This window comes from Neolamprologus brichardi, chromosome 5 (assembly GCF_056152115.1).
Source record: "Neolamprologus brichardi isolate AB-2024 chromosome 5, ASM5615211v1, whole genome shotgun sequence".
Taxonomy (NCBI): domain Eukaryota; kingdom Metazoa; phylum Chordata; class Actinopteri; order Cichliformes; family Cichlidae; genus Neolamprologus; species Neolamprologus brichardi.
In genome coordinates, this window is record NC_142108.1 from 25037661 (window position 1) to 25055836 (window position 18176).

Below are 18176 nucleotides of genomic sequence, written 5' to 3' on the forward strand. Positions count from 1 at the left end.
GTTGCATGGCAACCACATAGTGATTAAAAAAATCCGTTATCCTGTGTCCAATATCACTGCCTTATTCACCCTTCTCTACATAACATTAAACCAATATTCTTCACCCCCAGTGGAAATTAACATGGGTGTAGTAAGAAAATGAAATTTAATTCATTAAACGGTGCCCTTGTAACACCCACCACGTTGGCGTGTATAATCTGACATCACCTGCCAGTTTTGTATCCACATGAATCCCTACATGTACGCTCTCTTCATATAGAAGCTTCTTGTGGCTTCTCAGCAACAGCAAGTGTGCTTTCCATTTTTAGACACAGACAGGTTTGCGTGTCGCAGCTGAGGCTCTACTGTGTGTGCGTGTATGTCTAACACTGACACATGCTCACTCTACCGCTGCCTCTCTTTCTTTTTCCGCCTCCGTACTTCAGTACAGAAATGGCAGAGCTCAACGACAGGCATCCAGATGCACCCTTCAGCCTTATGAGCAGCAGCACCATGACACGCACACACGCGCGCAATCATCACCAACATCTGCACTAGCACAGTGATGCCAGTAACACCGGCATTCAGCACCACTGCAGGTCTCATCTGCACAGATTATTCGCTTCACGTTTTAAAAAGACAATTGAGTAAATTAAGAAAGCAACATAAATACACTCTCTCACACAAACACATATATTTGGCAGGGAAGCTGGTTACCATAACAACCAAACAGTCAAAGCTGAGAGTGAATCAGATGAAATGAAGCCCACATACAGTACATGTACATGTGACTGCAGAGCAGAAGAGTAACTCTGTGTGTTTTCTTTCCTGTTTTACAAAATCCTCTCAAAATCCAGGTGTTTGTTCTGCTCACCTTATGGTGGTGTGTGTGTACATTCCTTGCAATGCACCCACCACATCTAAGGTATGAGTACCATCTTCCAAGAGGGAGACAATGCAATACATCTAATTAAGCATTAAGTAAGGTAAACCCACCTTATTCACTGTCATGCCTGTCAGGTTTTCTGTTCTGCACTGCACACGTGCGATTCACTGTTTGCTTTGTGACATTCAGACATGGGTGACATTTAAAGAAAAAGCTGAAGGTGCGTGTAAAATTGGGCACTTTGATGAAAGGGGAAGTAGAGAACATAGAAGCGGAGACCAACAGTGTATGTTTTCATTCTCACTCATTCTGCATCACTAATGGATTTTACAACTTTGCCTCTTAAGACATAATTGATGACGATCCTCATGAGTGTGAGGGACACACTGTTGACTTCTCACAGATTCAGCTGCATCATCGAACTTTATTATAGCACACACTTTGAGTGACATGACAGTCAATTTGGGTTCTGTTTAATCCTTCTTGTCACTTTCTTCATACAATGTGCTTTGCTAAATATTAATTTGTCTGTATGCAACTGTATGACTAGTTCCTTTAGGGTGTTCTCACCATTTTCACGGTTTGTTAAAATTATTTTATTTTCATTGTGCATCAGAGATGAAGCCTGAGATAATAAACTAATACTCTGTAGAAAGGAGAACAACATATAAGCAACACATTATTCTGATATTTATTTTAATTAAGATTTTTAAGGTGTGTACATTTACTGTAATAAAGCTGCTGCTGTGATTGCAGTAAAAGTGACTGAAGACTGACATGTTAAGTTGCTATCAGATTAAAGGGGTTCATGTGTGAAAGGCACCATTACACAAAATACAGTAAACATAGAGAAAATCAATTTCTCAGTTGTCACTGTGTAACCATGTTTTAATAATTTGTGTTAAAGCAAGAGCTGAAAAGGGTTTTCTAATGGCTGCTGAGATCAAATTAAGGTAAAAGACAGATGTCTGAGGTGCATGGATCATTAGGTGGTGAGGTTGCTGACTTCTAAAAAAAGTCAGCAACCTCACCACCTAATGATCCAGTTAGATGACAGAAAAAAAAAAGCACCGGACTGTTTCCATGCTGCAATGCAGAGATAGCTTGTTCCAGTATGATCATACAGTAATGGCACCATAATAAATTCATTCCTCAATATTTTGGATGGCATACTAATATTTACAGTTCATGTTTAAGCAAAGATGCATGCCTAAAAGCAAAGCAACAGTGCACCGTACTCTTGTTTTATATCTTTTAAAGTCAACTCACCACATTTTTTTTTATAAAGAGCGTTTTCAGATATATTCAATTTGTGAATGTAAATTCTTTCTGTGGTCTGTAAATTCAGATGGTTATAGATCTGTTGAATATTTTGTTCAATGATCTTTACAAGTAACAGAAGTACACAAACAAAGAAGTCCTGCCACTAGTTATTGCTTCAATGTAAATTATGATCAACCTACATCTAATAATTGGCCATGTACCACAGGCCTTCAACCTTCAGAATCCAAAACATTGCAGCAAGAGTACTGACAGGGACTAGAAATAAAGAGCATATTTCTCCTATATTGACTTCTCTTCAATGGCTCCCTGTGAAATCCAGGATCAAATTCAAAATCCTGCTCCTCACGTATAAGGTCTTGAATAATCAGGCCCCATCTTATCTTAATGACCTTATGGTACCGCATCAGAGCACTTCGCTCTCAGATTTCAGGCTTACTTATGGTTCCTAGAGTATTTAAAAGTAGAATGGGAGGCAGAGCCTTCAGCTTTTAGGCCCCTCTTCTGTGGAACCAGCTTCCAGTTTGGATTCAGGAGACAGACACCCTCGCTTTTTTGAAGATTAGGCTTAAAACTTTCGTTTTTCCATATAAAGCATAAAGCCTATAGTTAGTTACACTGCAATAGGTTTATGCTACTGGGGTATTCCAATGATGCATTGGAGCCGGTCATGCAGATGGCCGCCCCTCTCTGAGCCTGGTTCTGCTGGAGGTGTCTTCCTGTTAAAAGGGAGTTTTTCCTTCCCACTGTCACCAAAGTGGTTGCTCATATGAGGTCATATTATTGCTGCTGTTTCTCTGTTTTCTTTGTATTATCATAGGGTCTTTACCTTAAAATATGGAGCGCCTTGAGGCAACTGTTGTCGTCATTTGGTGTTTTATAAATAAAATTGATTAAATTGAATGAATAAAGTTTTTTTCATGTGTCACATTCAACGTACATTGCTCGTAATTTAACAGTCACCACAATTTGTATCCGCAGTGGAATTTTGTTTGACTAACCACTAAATATCAACTAAGATTTGAAAAACCACCATAGGGCAAAAGCCAAGATACACCCCGGACGGATTGCCAGCCTGTTGCAGGGCTAACACACAGAGACCATTCACACTCACCAATGAATTTAACCACACTGACTAGATATCTTTTAAGTGTGGAAGGAAGCCTGAGTACCCACAGAAAACCCACAAAGACGCAGGGAGAACATGCAAACTCCACACAGACTGGCCTTGGGTAGATTAGACCCCAGGAGTGCCTTGCTGTGAGGCAACGGTGTTAAGCTAACCACCACACCAATGTGCTGCCTACACACTGATTTTCGCTTGTAGAAATATAGCAGATAAATTGTAGCAAATAATAGCAGGGGAATGCAAAACAAGAAGGCTGAAGCAAAGGACATAACAAAAAAGGGCTAGAACTTTTTGTCAGTTTTGTTTTAGAAAATATCTTCCTCTGTTAGAATACACTTGGATCAGGATTTGTTCGAGACACTTCCAACACTCTGTCTGACCATTTCTGTAACTTCCTAAAAATTACAATTAACACTCACACCCACTTCACGACATGATTGGCTATTGTGTGGAGGTGGTGACTGTACGCTGGGTGTGAATCTCTCGCTATTTTTTTCAATTCGTTACGCAACAACTTGTCGTGCTTTTCGTGAGTACAACCGAGTGTAGCACTATAGGTGTTTTTAATCAGAGAAAATGCACTGTATTATTAGCTGCACTTACACAATAACTTAAAACTGCAGACATTTGGTACAGGATAGATGCCAGGCCTCGCAGACTGGTTCTGATTGTGCTCAGGTCCCTCTCTTTTAAAAATAATTATTAAAAATAAATTATTTATTCATTTTAAAATGAAAATCTGCAAATGAGCTCCAGTGCCGCTTCATCACACCTGCTGTCCTATTCCAAATGTATTAATTTGATACTATTTTTTTTATTGCTTTGAATCATTTTCCAATTCATTTCACAATGAAATCAATCAATAAAGCTATTTGGCAAACTTTTTATTTATTCCCATTAAATGCAGAATCTAGACGTTTCAGCTATATTTCAGCCTCTGCATTTAACCATTTTTCATTTATTAGATAACTTATTCAACATTTTTTTTCTGCCAACTTTTCAAATTTGTCACCCGCTGCTATTAAAGCTGGTTCTTTTTAATGTTATAATTCTAATAAATCTAGCCATTTATATTGATACTATGAACTGCTATTATTTTTTAACAGTTTACATTTAATTTCAGCTTCACCCATTTCTTTTTAGCTGAGACATTTACAAACTACCACTAACTACGACTTTTTTGCCATCTATGACTCTGGTGTGCTTTTTTAATTGTAAGATGTATAAACTCATAAAGCGAATGTATCCTATAGAGTAGGATGCGATTTATAGTACCGCAGGGTACTGTAAACTATACTCCCTTGTTATAAGCAATCAAGTATACTCTCTTGTACAGCATATACCACCTCAGTATACTCTGTATTCACTACACCTCCCAGCATGCATCAACTGGGGGATCCTGGATGAACAGCAAGAAGATGGATGTCTGGATGGTGTGTCTCCTCTGCCACTGTGGGTATATTGCTGCAGTAGAGGCTGCCTTCTGCATGAGGCTTTGCTGAGGAGTTTCAGTCACAGAGGAAGACATCCACAGGGAAAATGCTGCCTCTGATTGGCTGATGATCCTTTAAAGACTACCAATCAGACACCATCCTCATAGTGTGACTGCGTGTTTCCCTCTCCTTCTCTAAATGTACTGTGTCAGCCTGCGCATATTTTTATGTTTGCAGCGTTGCATGCAAGCGTGTCTGTGTGTGTGCAGGATGCCAAAATCAGAAGCCGTAAAGGAAGGGGAGGGGCAAGGATAGAAACGCTGAAGAAATAGATAGAGGGATACACAGAAGAGAAAAGAGGACAGTGGAGAGGGGACAGATGCCGAGAGACCAAAAGTGAAAGGCACACTGAGGAGAGACAGAGAGCGTGAGGAGGAGGAGGAGGAGACGATCTGCTGAAGGAAGCAGCAGTGTCGTTGATTTTCATAGGAGTCAAGGCAGCTGTCCTCTGTCACCGTGACGATGGGCTGCTGGCTTTCTGGACCATGGATGGGCGACCAAACGGTGAGCCGCCAAATACCTGCCTCACTGTTACAGATAATGCTGTAACAGTGTTTTATGATGTCTCATTAAAGTAGATGGAATTAAGCTTCATTCACATCCAGGTTTGAGTGCGTGCGTACGTGTGCATGTCTGTGTGTCTGTATATGCAGATGCAAAAAGGCATCATCATTTCTGCAAGACTACATTTTTGTGTGAGTGCGCATGTTTATAAATGGATGATAAACCGAATTCTTCAGCATTAAATCTAAATACTTTTGGTATGCATGTCGAATTTTTAATGTTGTGTGTATAACATCTTCATCATCTCCTGAAGACTACTGCCGTCCTCTGGCTACACACACAGGTGCCATTTTGTGCTTCTCAGCTCATGGTGTGTGCGTGTGCCTGTTTGCTAGTGTGTGTGCTAGTGTGTGTGTGAGTGTGCAGTTGAATGTAGAGGAGGGTGACTCATGGTTGTGATGTGCTGGAGTTAACAATACTGTCCATGCGTCTAATTCGATAGCCACTGAGCTGCATGTGTGTGACAGTGTATGTGTGTGTTTGTGTGTGTGCATGAAGCAGGATGTTGCTTGAAGGTATTAACCCTTTAAAGCAGCAATGGATACCATGTCATTATTTTTCATATTTCCTTTAAACTGCCATAATTCAGCTGTTTGGGTGTTGCATACCGGAAAAAAACTACCATCTTTCTGCAGGCGGAGGGTCTTCTGACCTAGTTGCGTAATATTGAAAAATTGAGTCCGTTTGTGGTCTGTAGTGTGTTCACACTGCAAACAAAACAAAACAAAAAAACCCTACATGAAGTGCATTTAAAATGGCAGCGGGCAAGCATAAATTTGATTGTGGTGTTGATGAATGCAGTTTTCCCACAGCACATTACCAGATTATGTTTGTTTGTAGAACCTCATCATTCAATTAATTCTATCATGTCATTAGGGCAAGAAGCCACATCTTTAGTCCACACCACCCACTCAGTTTGTAACTCAGGTGTCCAATTTACACATTAGTGGTTTCTAAGCTTAAGGCCACGTATCTGCAATAAAATCACAAGGGTTTACTTTTTCAGACTTGACATAGTTCTTCCAGAGCCACATAAGGCCTGCCGTTTTCACAGGCTGTGAAGGATTAACCATAGCTACTGTTCTATGTAGCAGCTGTTACATGTATTATATTTAATCAGGAAAAAATAAATCCACATTAAGACACGTACTAACAGTACCAACTGTCTGCAGTGTGGAGTTCTGTTTTGTTCTACCTCACTACCATAGGGACTAAAAACATTCTGTTGCTGGAGAAAATCTAGGAGTCAGAACCAATCCAAAAAGATGACGCACGAATTACACAAATATTTTATTTTGACCAACCCCTAGCTAAGAGTAATGCTAGTTATCCTTCAAGCTGTAGCCACTTTTTTTTTTCGCTCGAGGCTGGTATTTATAATCAAAACCAGCCAGTACTCTGGTTGTTATTTTTTACCTGTAGCTGAGCACTATAGTTCTTTTGTTCTAACCCATTGGTGGCAGGACTTCACTATGCAGTTTTGCATGTTGTCCCTGTGAATGTGAGTGGAAATAGTTGTTTTTCTTTTCCCGAGTCAGCCCTCTGATGACCCAGGATGTATTCCTCCACTCTCAAAGTGTCACCTGAAATAGACTCAAGCCCATCTTTGAGCTCTAAAGTTTAGAAAATATATAATTGAGATGGAGACCCTTTGTTATCAGAAGATTTCACATTTACAATCAAACAGTTTGACGTGATAAAAATGAGACACTTACTCTGTTAAGTCTTAAGCATATACAAAGGTTATATTAGTTAACGAAGGCAGGACTATTAGGGTGAGTATCGAGCTAATGTTAATGTGTCCATTGGTGGCGATTAATGTGTCCTTCAATGAGCTTTGTGTCACATGAATTCAGCAGCAGGCAACTTTGCTAACATCACAACCCTTCTGTCTGTTTGCCTCAGATGAATGGGCGGAGTCTAGCACACCTGAGCCAAAGGGATGCTCTGCGAATCCTGGCAGCCAATCAGCGTCCAATCACCATGCAGATCAAGGGCCAGAGGAGGCGTGGCACAGAGGCAGATAGGGGATCCTGGGAGCCCCTTCCCCTTGACCTGAAGCACCTCAATCTGCCCCTCCCTCTGATGGGGGCGGGCCTTAACACTTCTAGTCCCTCTTACCAACACAGGTAATAAAACATATGATTTGTTATGTAATGTTAAGAGTATGCAGTTACATCAGATTTCTTATGACCACACTGTACTAAACAACTAAATAACAATGTCATTATACTGTGCAAACATCCTTGTATGCCCTGAAAAGTTAAAAGGAGCCAGTATCCTAAATAAATTATAGTGTTTGCTGCATCCCTGTGCAGTGATGATTGGAAACTGTTTAGTTGAACAAGAAAACTAAATACTTTACTAATATTTGCAAAAATGTAAAATCTGTTTTAGTAAGAGGATGCTTCTTGGTTGTTGTTTTTTTAAAAGCGAAAGTAGTAAAAATGACTTTTCTTAAAAGTAATGCAGTACATTACTTAATTATGCTAGAGAAACTAATTTGTTTCACTACTCATTTCATTACTTTCTCATTACTCTGTAAAATCTAAAATACGCCGTCTCATAATTATCCATTAACAATATAAACCCGAGGCTACAGCTTCACATGCCAACACAAACTCCTATCCTAAAGAGGATACACATGGGATCTTTCTTTAGTATTTAAACATAAACACAAAGCTGACAACACAAAGCAAAGTTTAAAACCAGCCCAAAGAGACTTAAAAGCGATCGTCACAGTGATTCTCTTGTAAAAACATAAACAGGTAGAAACTGAGGCTGTAAACATGACTGCCCGTCATTTACCTGTTGGAGTTCAAGCTCTGGCTGCTGGGTTGGGGTCAGCATACACTCAGCTTTATCAGTTTATTACTCTAGATTCTTGACTAGCTTTGTGCTAGCATGCAAATAACACAGCAGTATAATGCAGCTGTTTCTGTAGTGAAAGCATTTTGCACTTTACCATCAAATTCTTGTCCTTTTGTGCAATAAAATAAAAGTGTATCTGAAACTGTGTATTTCACTCCTCCTGCACAGAAACTGAAATCAGCTAAGGGTGTTTGTTTGATGTCTGATGGCTTGCAGATAACTGAGGAACCTTTGTAATGCAAGTAACTAGTGTGTTAAATTACTGCATTACTGAAAAATGTAATGGGATTACATTGTAATGTATACATATACGTGTGTGTTTGTGTGTGTGCGCATGTGTCTGAGTGACATAAATTTTATCATCACATGTTGAGTACAATGTAATGATTACAATGATTATGCATGCGCCCCAGGTGGCAGGCTTCAACTAGAAGCCTGTCAGAATCAAGGATAACATGAATGACTACTTAGCCGTTGTCTCTTTGGCTGTTAATCGACAACAGTACAGTCAAAGGATTTTCAAAGCCGCTATCATATGAGCGTGCGGTGTTCCTGAGATGCGGAACATGTGGTTCCAAAACACCAAGATGGTGATGTAAACACACTCAGGATGAGGTGTCACAATAGACTTCATGACCAGTTGATCCCGTCATGGTGACTACACCCGTCTCTCATACAGTCGGCAGTTTTTGCTCTCATCTTTAGTTTGTCTGTGAACTGTTGATTGTAAGAGTCAGTTGTTATTTTTTTAAATGTGTGAAATAAAAATAAATAAAATAAAAATTAAAGTAATTGTGACAAAGTTCAACTTAACAGACTAAACAGTGAAACAGACATAAATGTATAACCATTTTATGCAGCCTGAAAGTTAAGGAACGTTACTTACTTCTTCCAAGGGGATACCCACTTGTCCAATGAAACGTTATCCATGTTTGTTTTGAAGAACATTAGTGTCATCTGACCTGTATAATTCCAAGATTTTTGCCTTAAAATGTCTGAATTCTATGTCCTTGTCATCTCTTTCAGACATTATTACAACCATCTGTCTCTGCCTCAAGATCACTGTGATGGCGGACGGTATAGCTACCTGTCTAGTTCCCCACGGGACACTTTGGACATTGGTCGCCAGGTGATATTAAGAGACAGACAGACACACACACACACACACACACAGAAGTGCATCAGAACACTTGCATCCAGATTGTCGATGAGGCCATATAGCACAGCTAATTAATATTTTTGTATTTTCATAAAACACAGCTCAGTAGCTCCTCTCACATGGTTTTTTGTTTTGTTCTGGCTGACATGGCTGACAAAGCTCATGAAAGGAATATTAAATGGTCTACCAATTACACTACTAATTTCTAATCACAGTTTGGTTTCCAAAACAACCAATAAAAAACACAACAACCCTCATGCACACTCATCTGTGATTCTAGAGTTGCACTGCGGATGAATTTGTAAAAGTTCATTTGCAATATATGGGTACCTTCACACTGTAGTTTCTGATTTGACCAAGAATGAGTTTAATCAGTAACAAATTGTATTACACATTCTCATGTTCTTTTGTCACTTCCTACATTACTCAGGATCTAGAACTAGCTGGCCGTCGATCAAAGGGACAGAACTGCCTGATGGGATGCTGCAGTACTAACTTAGAAGAGCAAAACGCCTGCCACAGTCAGGTATGTAAAAATCTGTGGTTGTTTTAAACATATATCTGGCGAGTACGCAAACCCTGTTTGTTAAATCAATTATGAATCGCTTATACTTGCTAGTACTCTCTGTGCAAGTAGTACTAAAGCTTACTCATTTCAGTCATGGAGCTTCATTGAGCCTCACAGCTGCACCGGCTGACACGTTCCTTCATTAACATAAATGCACCCACTATTATTTATTCTCAGTTCAGCTTATACTATCTGGAAATATTTTCTGTTTTAGCAGTGTTTATTTTCAGTGACTAGCTAGTTTTTTAATAGTCATTAAGGTTTTTTTTTCTATTTTTATTTTTTTTAATGAAACATAAAAGATCCACATCTTTCATATTAGGCAATATGAGTTTGTGGTTCAATGTTAGACCGACTGGCAACACTATTTACAGGCATAGACAATTAAATTTGTTTAGATTTGTTAAAATCAAAAAAGAATACTGGCACCCTTCTTCTTTAGCCATTGATGTTGATTTAACAGTCACTCAGGAACTTTTAAAAGCAGGAAACAACTGAACAAAAGGCAAGTGAATAAACTGAGAATTAGAGCAGATCTCAATGCTTACCTTTAGTATTTAACAGTTTTTCACTCTACAGACACAATCAGCCAGGTTTCACTTTTTAACTGAGATTCTTCACACATTTAAAACATAAAACATGTGGTCATTTTTAGTGTTTGGTGTCATGATCCACTGGACTGACCCTGCCTGTTTTTATAGACAGATGATGAGGATTTTATGCTAGAGAAGCCAATGGGTTTCCTGCCCCTTCACCATGAGTTGGACAGTGGTCTGGGCTGGACAGATGGCTCCCTTCACCAGGGTGACCTCTCAGGTCTGGAGACCGAGGAGGGAGGTCTGGAGGACTGTCATTCACATGGGGCCCTCGCCCCAGGAGGGTGTGGGGGTTTCGGAGGTGGTGGCTCTCCTTCCTCAGAGTCCTTCATTTCCTCAGAGCTCAGCGACTCAGGCTTCTATAGTGTAAGCACCGGGGAGTTCAGGCACTTCCAGAGGCTGCTGGAAAAGCGAATGCGTCTCTACAATGCCAGGCTGCAACATCAGGGTGAACCATGCGAAAGGCAGGAACGGCGTGACAGCTGCCCCAAGAGCCACCGTGAGCTGCTGGAGGCAATACCTGAGGCGCTGACAATGCAGCCTCAATGTCAGCATCTGCAGATTGGGATGGAGGATGGTGCTGGGCCTGTCATGGACCTGCCATCACGTGGCCTAGTCAGGTAATTAGAATATCAAATTTTTATCGTGGTGCTGGTTTCTCTAAGGTCTGTCAGATAGGTGTTCATAGTTAAACCAGTCTTGTTTCTAATATTACTCACTTATATAATACCAGTTACAAATGATACCAATCTAACCGAAAACAAACACACAAAACAATCATTGATTGCAATGTGATTTAAAACTTGTTTAAAAAAATTTAAAACACTTTTTTTTTTCAGAATAAAAAAGAGCTGCTTGGAACTCAAACATTTGTGTTAATTTACCAAAAAAACATATCTTTGTAAAATACAACCCATGGATTACAGGGACTACACATGACCTAAAACCTTTTATTTTGGTGCCTTTTTTTTCATTAAACTCTTTGTATTTCCAGGGTTTCATCAGTCCAGTTCCACAAAGCTGATCGGCCCTGTCTGAACCGTCACAGCTCCAGCAGTGGCGCCCTCTTCAATCCCTCCCATACACACACTGCAGTGTCACGAATGACAGGCCCAGTCCTCTCAACCTGCAGCACTCCATCTAGCCACCGGAGACCACTAGTGCCAGTGCAGCACCACCAGGGGTCAAGCTCAGTTGGGATGCTGAGGAGAAGCAGAACATTGCACCATCGGCCACCTCCACAAGAGTACCGTCGACGAGCCAGCCACCCAGCTTCCCCATCCTACTGCGCTGCAACCCTGCACCACTGTGGAGGTGTCGCACCATGTAACGTCTTGCCACCAGGCTTGCCAGAGGAAGCCGAGCTAGTGACAGGTGTGATGGCTTCCCACCCTGGAGGCATGGCCCTCTCACCCCAACAACATGCCACCACTCTGGGGCACATCAGAGGTGCCAACAACCATGAGCGTTGCTATGACAACAACTCCAACAGCCAGCTCGCGCACCATGACTGGTGGCACTCACAAGAAAGAAGCTTGATGCCTGAGCCAATGTTGGTAGAAAGGAACAGAGAGATAGAGAGGGAACTGGAGCAAAAAAGGCAAATTCAAAAAGAGAAAGAGCTTGAAAGGGAGAGGGAGACACAGATTCAGGAGGAGATGGAAAGGGAAAGGCAGAAGGAGATTGAGAGGAGCCGAGTCGGAGAGCAGCAGCACCTCCAGAGTCTTGTCTTGCCTCCTCAGGCCGGTGATGTCAATGACACGTGGCCAAAACCCGCCAGCCGTCAGTCTCATGGAAGTGGAGGTGGCAGAGGCCTCTACAGCACTCTGGAAGGTCACACAGGAGCTTGTGCTACAGCTGGACAGGATGTAAACAAAGGACCAATTAATGCAGGTTCAAGTTCTAACCACAGTTCTGGTCTGCAGTCAAAATTTAATCCAAACTGTAAACCCAACACAACCACACGAGTCTCTAGGAGCCAGTTGCTTAGAGATCGAGCCTCTCAGCTAGCAGATGAGCGCAGCGGGATGAGCACCGACGAGGAGACCAGCACTGACATTCTGATGGGTCGATACTGGAGTCGAACGGAGAGGAGGGAACAATTTCTTTTGGCCCGTGAGCAGAGGCAGCAACAGCAGCTACAACAGCTGCAGGCCAGTAGAGGGACTGTACGAGATGTCGTTAGCAGGGGAGGACCCATGGTAGGAGGAGGAGGAGGAGGAGGAGGAGCCTCCGCTGATGATGGAGGTCTTCTGGACAGCAATGGAGTCAGAGGTTTTGCAGAAGGCAGGTGCAACACGGTCCTGGAGCTGAGTCAGAGGAAGCTGAGTCGTATGAGGAACAGAAAGCTGTTGGATGACTGGACGACAGTAGAGGAGCTCCTGACTCATGGGACCAGGCTGGACAACCAGGATGACATGCTGTGTCCCAGCTCCCTGCTGACAGTCACCACTGTCTAATTGCATGGACACAGTGTCTAACTGTAACTCTGTGTGTGAATGTGTGTGACATTAAGCTAACAATACAACATTTTAGCAATTGTTCTTGTGCTGTCTCTCTGAGGCCAGATGAGACAATGATATTAGTTTTAACTACATGTGTCACTTACAGAGAGGTCCAGGACATATTTAGCCTTGCTAAGCACAGACTAGCTGCAGCTTGCTTCCAGTCCTTGTGTTAAGCCAGGTTAAATATTGCAAAGCCATTCGTGTATTTTAAAAAAAAAAAAAAAAAATCCCGGGCAACATGAGGTATTTACAGCTAAATAATCCTTTTATGTCTCACCCAGTTCAGCTGGTTTTTAATCAGTCCAGGATTTTGAGATTTGAGTTCATTTATGATTGATAAACAGATGGCCATAAATTTCATGTCAAACCAAACCCAAATTATGAGCTGTGAATTTTCATAGTAACATATGGGTCCATATGACTGGCATTTGCCCCCTGTGCACATACAATGGAGCGTGCAATGTTTACCACACTCTGCTGTTCATACCTTTGTTGCAGCAGTAATGTGTTTGGATGAACAAGGTCCTCACCATCTCTGTATTTGAAGCATAATGATGAACCTAATACTCATTTTCTCAAGTCTCTGGGGAAGACAGAGAACAAGAAGACTGACAGAAAGTTGAATTGTTCCTTTAATGAATGTGTGAATGGGAGGGAACCTCACTGTCATTGCTGTACATCACCTCAACTGATAGCTTTATGTGTGGGTGTTTGACCACTGTATAGCACTCTGGACAAAACGTCTGTGTCAGTGCATGACGCTTGTTATAACACACAAACGAACAAGGTCAGATGAGTGTGTTTGTTTGCATCATGTCTTTCATGCTCCATCTTATGCTCCATTTATTTCACCGAAGCTCTGATAGATTTACAGACATTTAGGTTTTCACTTAGATCCTCAGTCCAAGACGTTCGGGGAGCAATACTGTTCTACGTGATGCACCTGGCTGCGCACTAATGATGAATTACATGCTTTTTTATCAGCACTACAGAAACCATCAACTGTAGCAATTCAGACAATGACAACTGAGATTTAATGCCAAATCCTAAAGGTTTCTTTTTTGTTTTTTAACAGAAACTGTTTACAATTCACAGGTCAGTGGGAGCTTTTCTAACTGAAATGCTAAATAGTGTGACCTGAATGACTGGCTTGGGCAACATGAGTAAAAACATGCTGATCAAGGGGGTAAAGAGTTTGCCATGGAGGGTTTTCACAGGTGACCACAGCTTTAGTCTGTGAAATCAGTTGTAATAATCTTTGGGAGTCAGTTTCATGCTACATTCACGTCACATTTTTAATGCCATGAATTACATGCAGCTGAATGGAAAATTTGTCCCACTTGGTGAAAAGAGAACCAAGAAAGTGTCAATATATATATATAAAAAAACCGATAAAACTAATGGAAAGCCATAAAATAAAAATAAAAGCCATTGCCACTGGCAGTTACATTTTAATGTAATTTAATAAGATGGATACAATTGATTCAGATAATTAAAAAGGAGCCAAGAAGGAGCTGCACATATTTGTTACCTTCTGGTAAGCCAAACCTTGTATTTTATTTTTGATCGTTTAACTATAGGTCACTTGTGTGATGAGACCAAATGATGGCAATGGACAATACTAGTTGGAAAAGCCGTGTCCTGTAGCTAGTGTTTAGCTAAAACACACCACTACTGCTGAGTGGCACATTCATTCCTTTCTTACTGACGTGATGTGAATGCAGCATCAGATTTCTGGCCCTTCCTGGCTCATGGGTCTCTGTTCTTGGTGTCTTTACTGTTGGCTGGATGTTTACAAATCTATCTGTGCACTAAATGTTTATGCATGTTTACTGAAATCTACAGTCATGCGTTGACTTTGGTGAGAGAATTTTCAAGAAAAAAGTTACACCTCAAGACAGCTTTGGATTAAGTTTGCAGACTGCTGCTGCATATGGTTACAGTCAGAAGGTTGCTTACACTCATCATAAATGTTATAGCAATTTTGGGCTTTTATTGATTGCCTTGAACTGCTATTTTTTCCAGACTGGCATGATTGTAAAGCATATATCTTTATTGACCTCTAGAAACAAGAACTCGGTGCACAAGTTTGAATTTATTTAGGGTTTCTCAAATCCACACAGGATCAAAAATAAACATACTTAGTCAGAAGTGCACATGCTCCCACACTAATGTTTGGTTAAATGTCCCTTAGCAAGTTACCTCTCCACCAGACCCTTTTGGTAGCCATCAACAAGCTTCAGGCAAAATTCTGGCTGATTATTTAACCACTCTCCTTGAAAGAATTGGTAGAGTTCATTAAAATTGGTTGGTGTCCTGGCACGGACCCTGCTTTTAAGCATAGTTCACAGATCTTAATTAGCGTTTAGATCGGGGCCGACGAATTTAAAGGTCAGAAGTTTAATTTAAACTTGTGCACCCAATTCTTGCTTTTTAATGATCTATACTGTACAATCTTTCCCCCTGGAAGAAGTACAGTTCACAGAAACCATTGCAATCCCCAGAATTACCATGACATTAAGGCCCATGATGACTGTATGTAAATTTGTGAACACAACTGTATGTCTGCCCAGAACAGACAGAGCTAAAGTCAGCGTCGACATTCCACTAAAAGCTGGTATGAAGCGTGAGTAAATCTGAAAACTTACTGATTCCAGGTCCGCGGTTCAGGAAAATGTGCAATAATACCTCAAGCTAGTTTTAATATGACAATGACGGTGTTGTGTACGCTACCTGTCAGGGTTCCATCGAATGCAGTAACTTGTTTTCGAGTCAACAGATGCACAAAGTGACAAGTCACCACAAGTGTACAGCAGTCGTAGAATTTACAACAGCAACAGCAAAGGTTATGTATATATTTACGTTATTTCTTTACATAGTTTTCCATGAGAGGGACCTAAGAAAACAACTTTTTGCACATCGTTTTTATACAAAAAGTTTTCCCTACTTTTCTGTACCAGGGACCGAGGCCAGTGGAACGACTGTAGATAGAATGACAGTGTGTGTTAATGTTTTCTTTATAAACTAACATAGTGATTTATGGAGGAAAAAATCGTTTATTGTGATTGTGTTGGACATATTTCAATATTTTCTTGTGATGGTTTCAAAACCAATGTGAACAGTTTTTATGATCTTTAAACTCTTTCCGAGCTACTTTAGTTAAAAAGCTGGTTAAACCTTGATTTACTGTTTTCAAGAAGTGAACACAAAATGTGAATATTATTGTCTCTTTAAATGGATCAATTGAATTTTACTGTTGTTTTGTGTCATTAAGACATGTAGATATTGATTTTGGCAGATGGTGCGTTTGAGGACTGAGTCGGTAACAGGGCATGAAAATGCCATCAGACGCCTCCAGTGGTTTATGATGTGATTCTGTAGGTTTATAGCTGTGTTACGGAGGCTGTATATACAGCACAGAGATGAACACTGTAGTATTAGTATGCTTAAAACTCACATCCACATTATCAGCATTCATGGATAGTGGCTCATTTTGGTCTGAATGTTAAATGTGACTTCCATGAATTACGAGTAAGATAACAAACACTGTAATGCTTAAAAGTGACACAGACAATACAGACAAATGTTTTCTGTCTTCTTCAGAGTGAGATGTTTCAGATATATATCAGTTTTATCTGATAGTCAGCTCCAGACCCTTTTACTGTGAAGCTCCATGAAGCTTGAAACAAAGGTTGTATGACTTAAATCTCAATGTTATCAATCTGTGAATATGAAATGAAAAAAGGAGAAATCACAGTTTTGCGGTGTTTTAAAAGCGAAAGACTTAAAGGCAGGAAACTCATAGACTACTTATAGAATAGAATTTGAATAGAATTTGTTATTAAATTCCTCATGAAGCAAAACTAGATAGACGGTAACATGGAAAAAAAAGCCCTGTGAAAAAGTAAAATGGAGACATAACAGCTGATTAATATCCTTTATCTTGTAAATTTTGAAACAAGCTTCTCTTCTTTCGTGATGCGATGTACTGTGCTGCATTTGCACACAGTTCAGTCATGGCTGGATTAGCAATTGGGCAAGTTTAGCAAATGCCCAGGGAATTCAGACAGCCAGGGTCCACAACAACCAGGTTTACTCTGTATTATTTGGGTCTGCTTCATTTCATTTATCCCAAATTGAATCGAAATCTGCATAATGTGAGAGCAGTGTATCCATCCATCCATCTTCATCCGCTTTATCCGGGGCCGGGTCGCGGGGGCAGCAGCCTAAGCAAAGAGGCCCAGACCTCCCTCTCCCCAGCCACCTCCTCCAGCTCATCCGGGGGAACACCAAGGCGTTCCCAGGCCAGCCGAGAGATATAATCTCTCCATATAATCTCTCCTGCTTAAGAGAGCAGTTTACACTGCTCTCTTAAGAGAGCAGTGTAAACTTCTGCTAAATCAGAGTTTCAGTCTATAGGTTTAAATCATTGTGCTTTGTTTCTTTTGCTGTAAAATCTGCTTCATTACATTATTATTATTATTATTATTCTCGCATTTCCAGAAACTAACACAAAGAACACCCACAACAAGATTATCTTAATTCATTATCAAAGTGCTGTAAAAAAAGAATTTTAAAATTAAATGATTTTTTGGCGTTTAAAATATTAAAAATAGTATTCAACCTTATGCTAAGACACTAATAGCTATAAGTTGTATTAAAAGGTGTCAGCTGAAGGTTCCAGTTTTTGTGCTAAACTAAGAGGATCCTACACTACCACACAGAAATAGCTGTTTTCTAATTAATTAATCTCACTCGGAAGAAGACAGACAAAATCTTTTTTTTTTTTTTTTTTTACAGAAAATTCAAACAGTTTGAAACCTGTTAAGCATTCAGTGAGGAAAGACATGAAATCAGCCTTGCACCCTGTTTATTTCCCCGTTTTACCTCTTTCAGCTGTGACTCAAACACTCTGAATAATGGATGACGAAGACAGAAATTTTCCTTCTCACCCACCCCCCTCATTCTCTTTGCTTACGTTACACAAGGACACAGAGGGCTGAAAATAGCGCTGCTGTCCTCATGTGATGTGAAATTAAAAGCACACTGGAGCGGAGATACTTGCTGCTGGGGGATCTCAATACTTGTTTTACTCCATCTGACAATACTTCCATCCAGCTTGCAACACCGCATCCATCTGTCT

General features: G+C 40.5%; 1 protein-coding gene across 1 annotated transcript; it reads left to right on the plus strand.

The window, feature by feature from the left end:
- Positions 1-4901: 4901 nt before the first annotated feature.
- On the plus strand, positions 4902-16855 carry LOC102788386 (uncharacterized). The gene is made up of 6 exons (XM_006782934.3): positions 4902-5272; positions 7238-7461; positions 9230-9332; positions 9793-9888; positions 10632-11146; positions 11521-16855. Exons 1-6 carry the CDS (start codon positions 5231-5233, stop codon positions 12983-12985), a joined length of 2445 nt encoding a protein of 814 aa, XP_006782997.1. The 5' UTR covers positions 4902-5230; the 3' UTR covers positions 12986-16855.
- The last annotated feature ends 1321 nt before the right edge of the window (positions 16856-18176 follow it).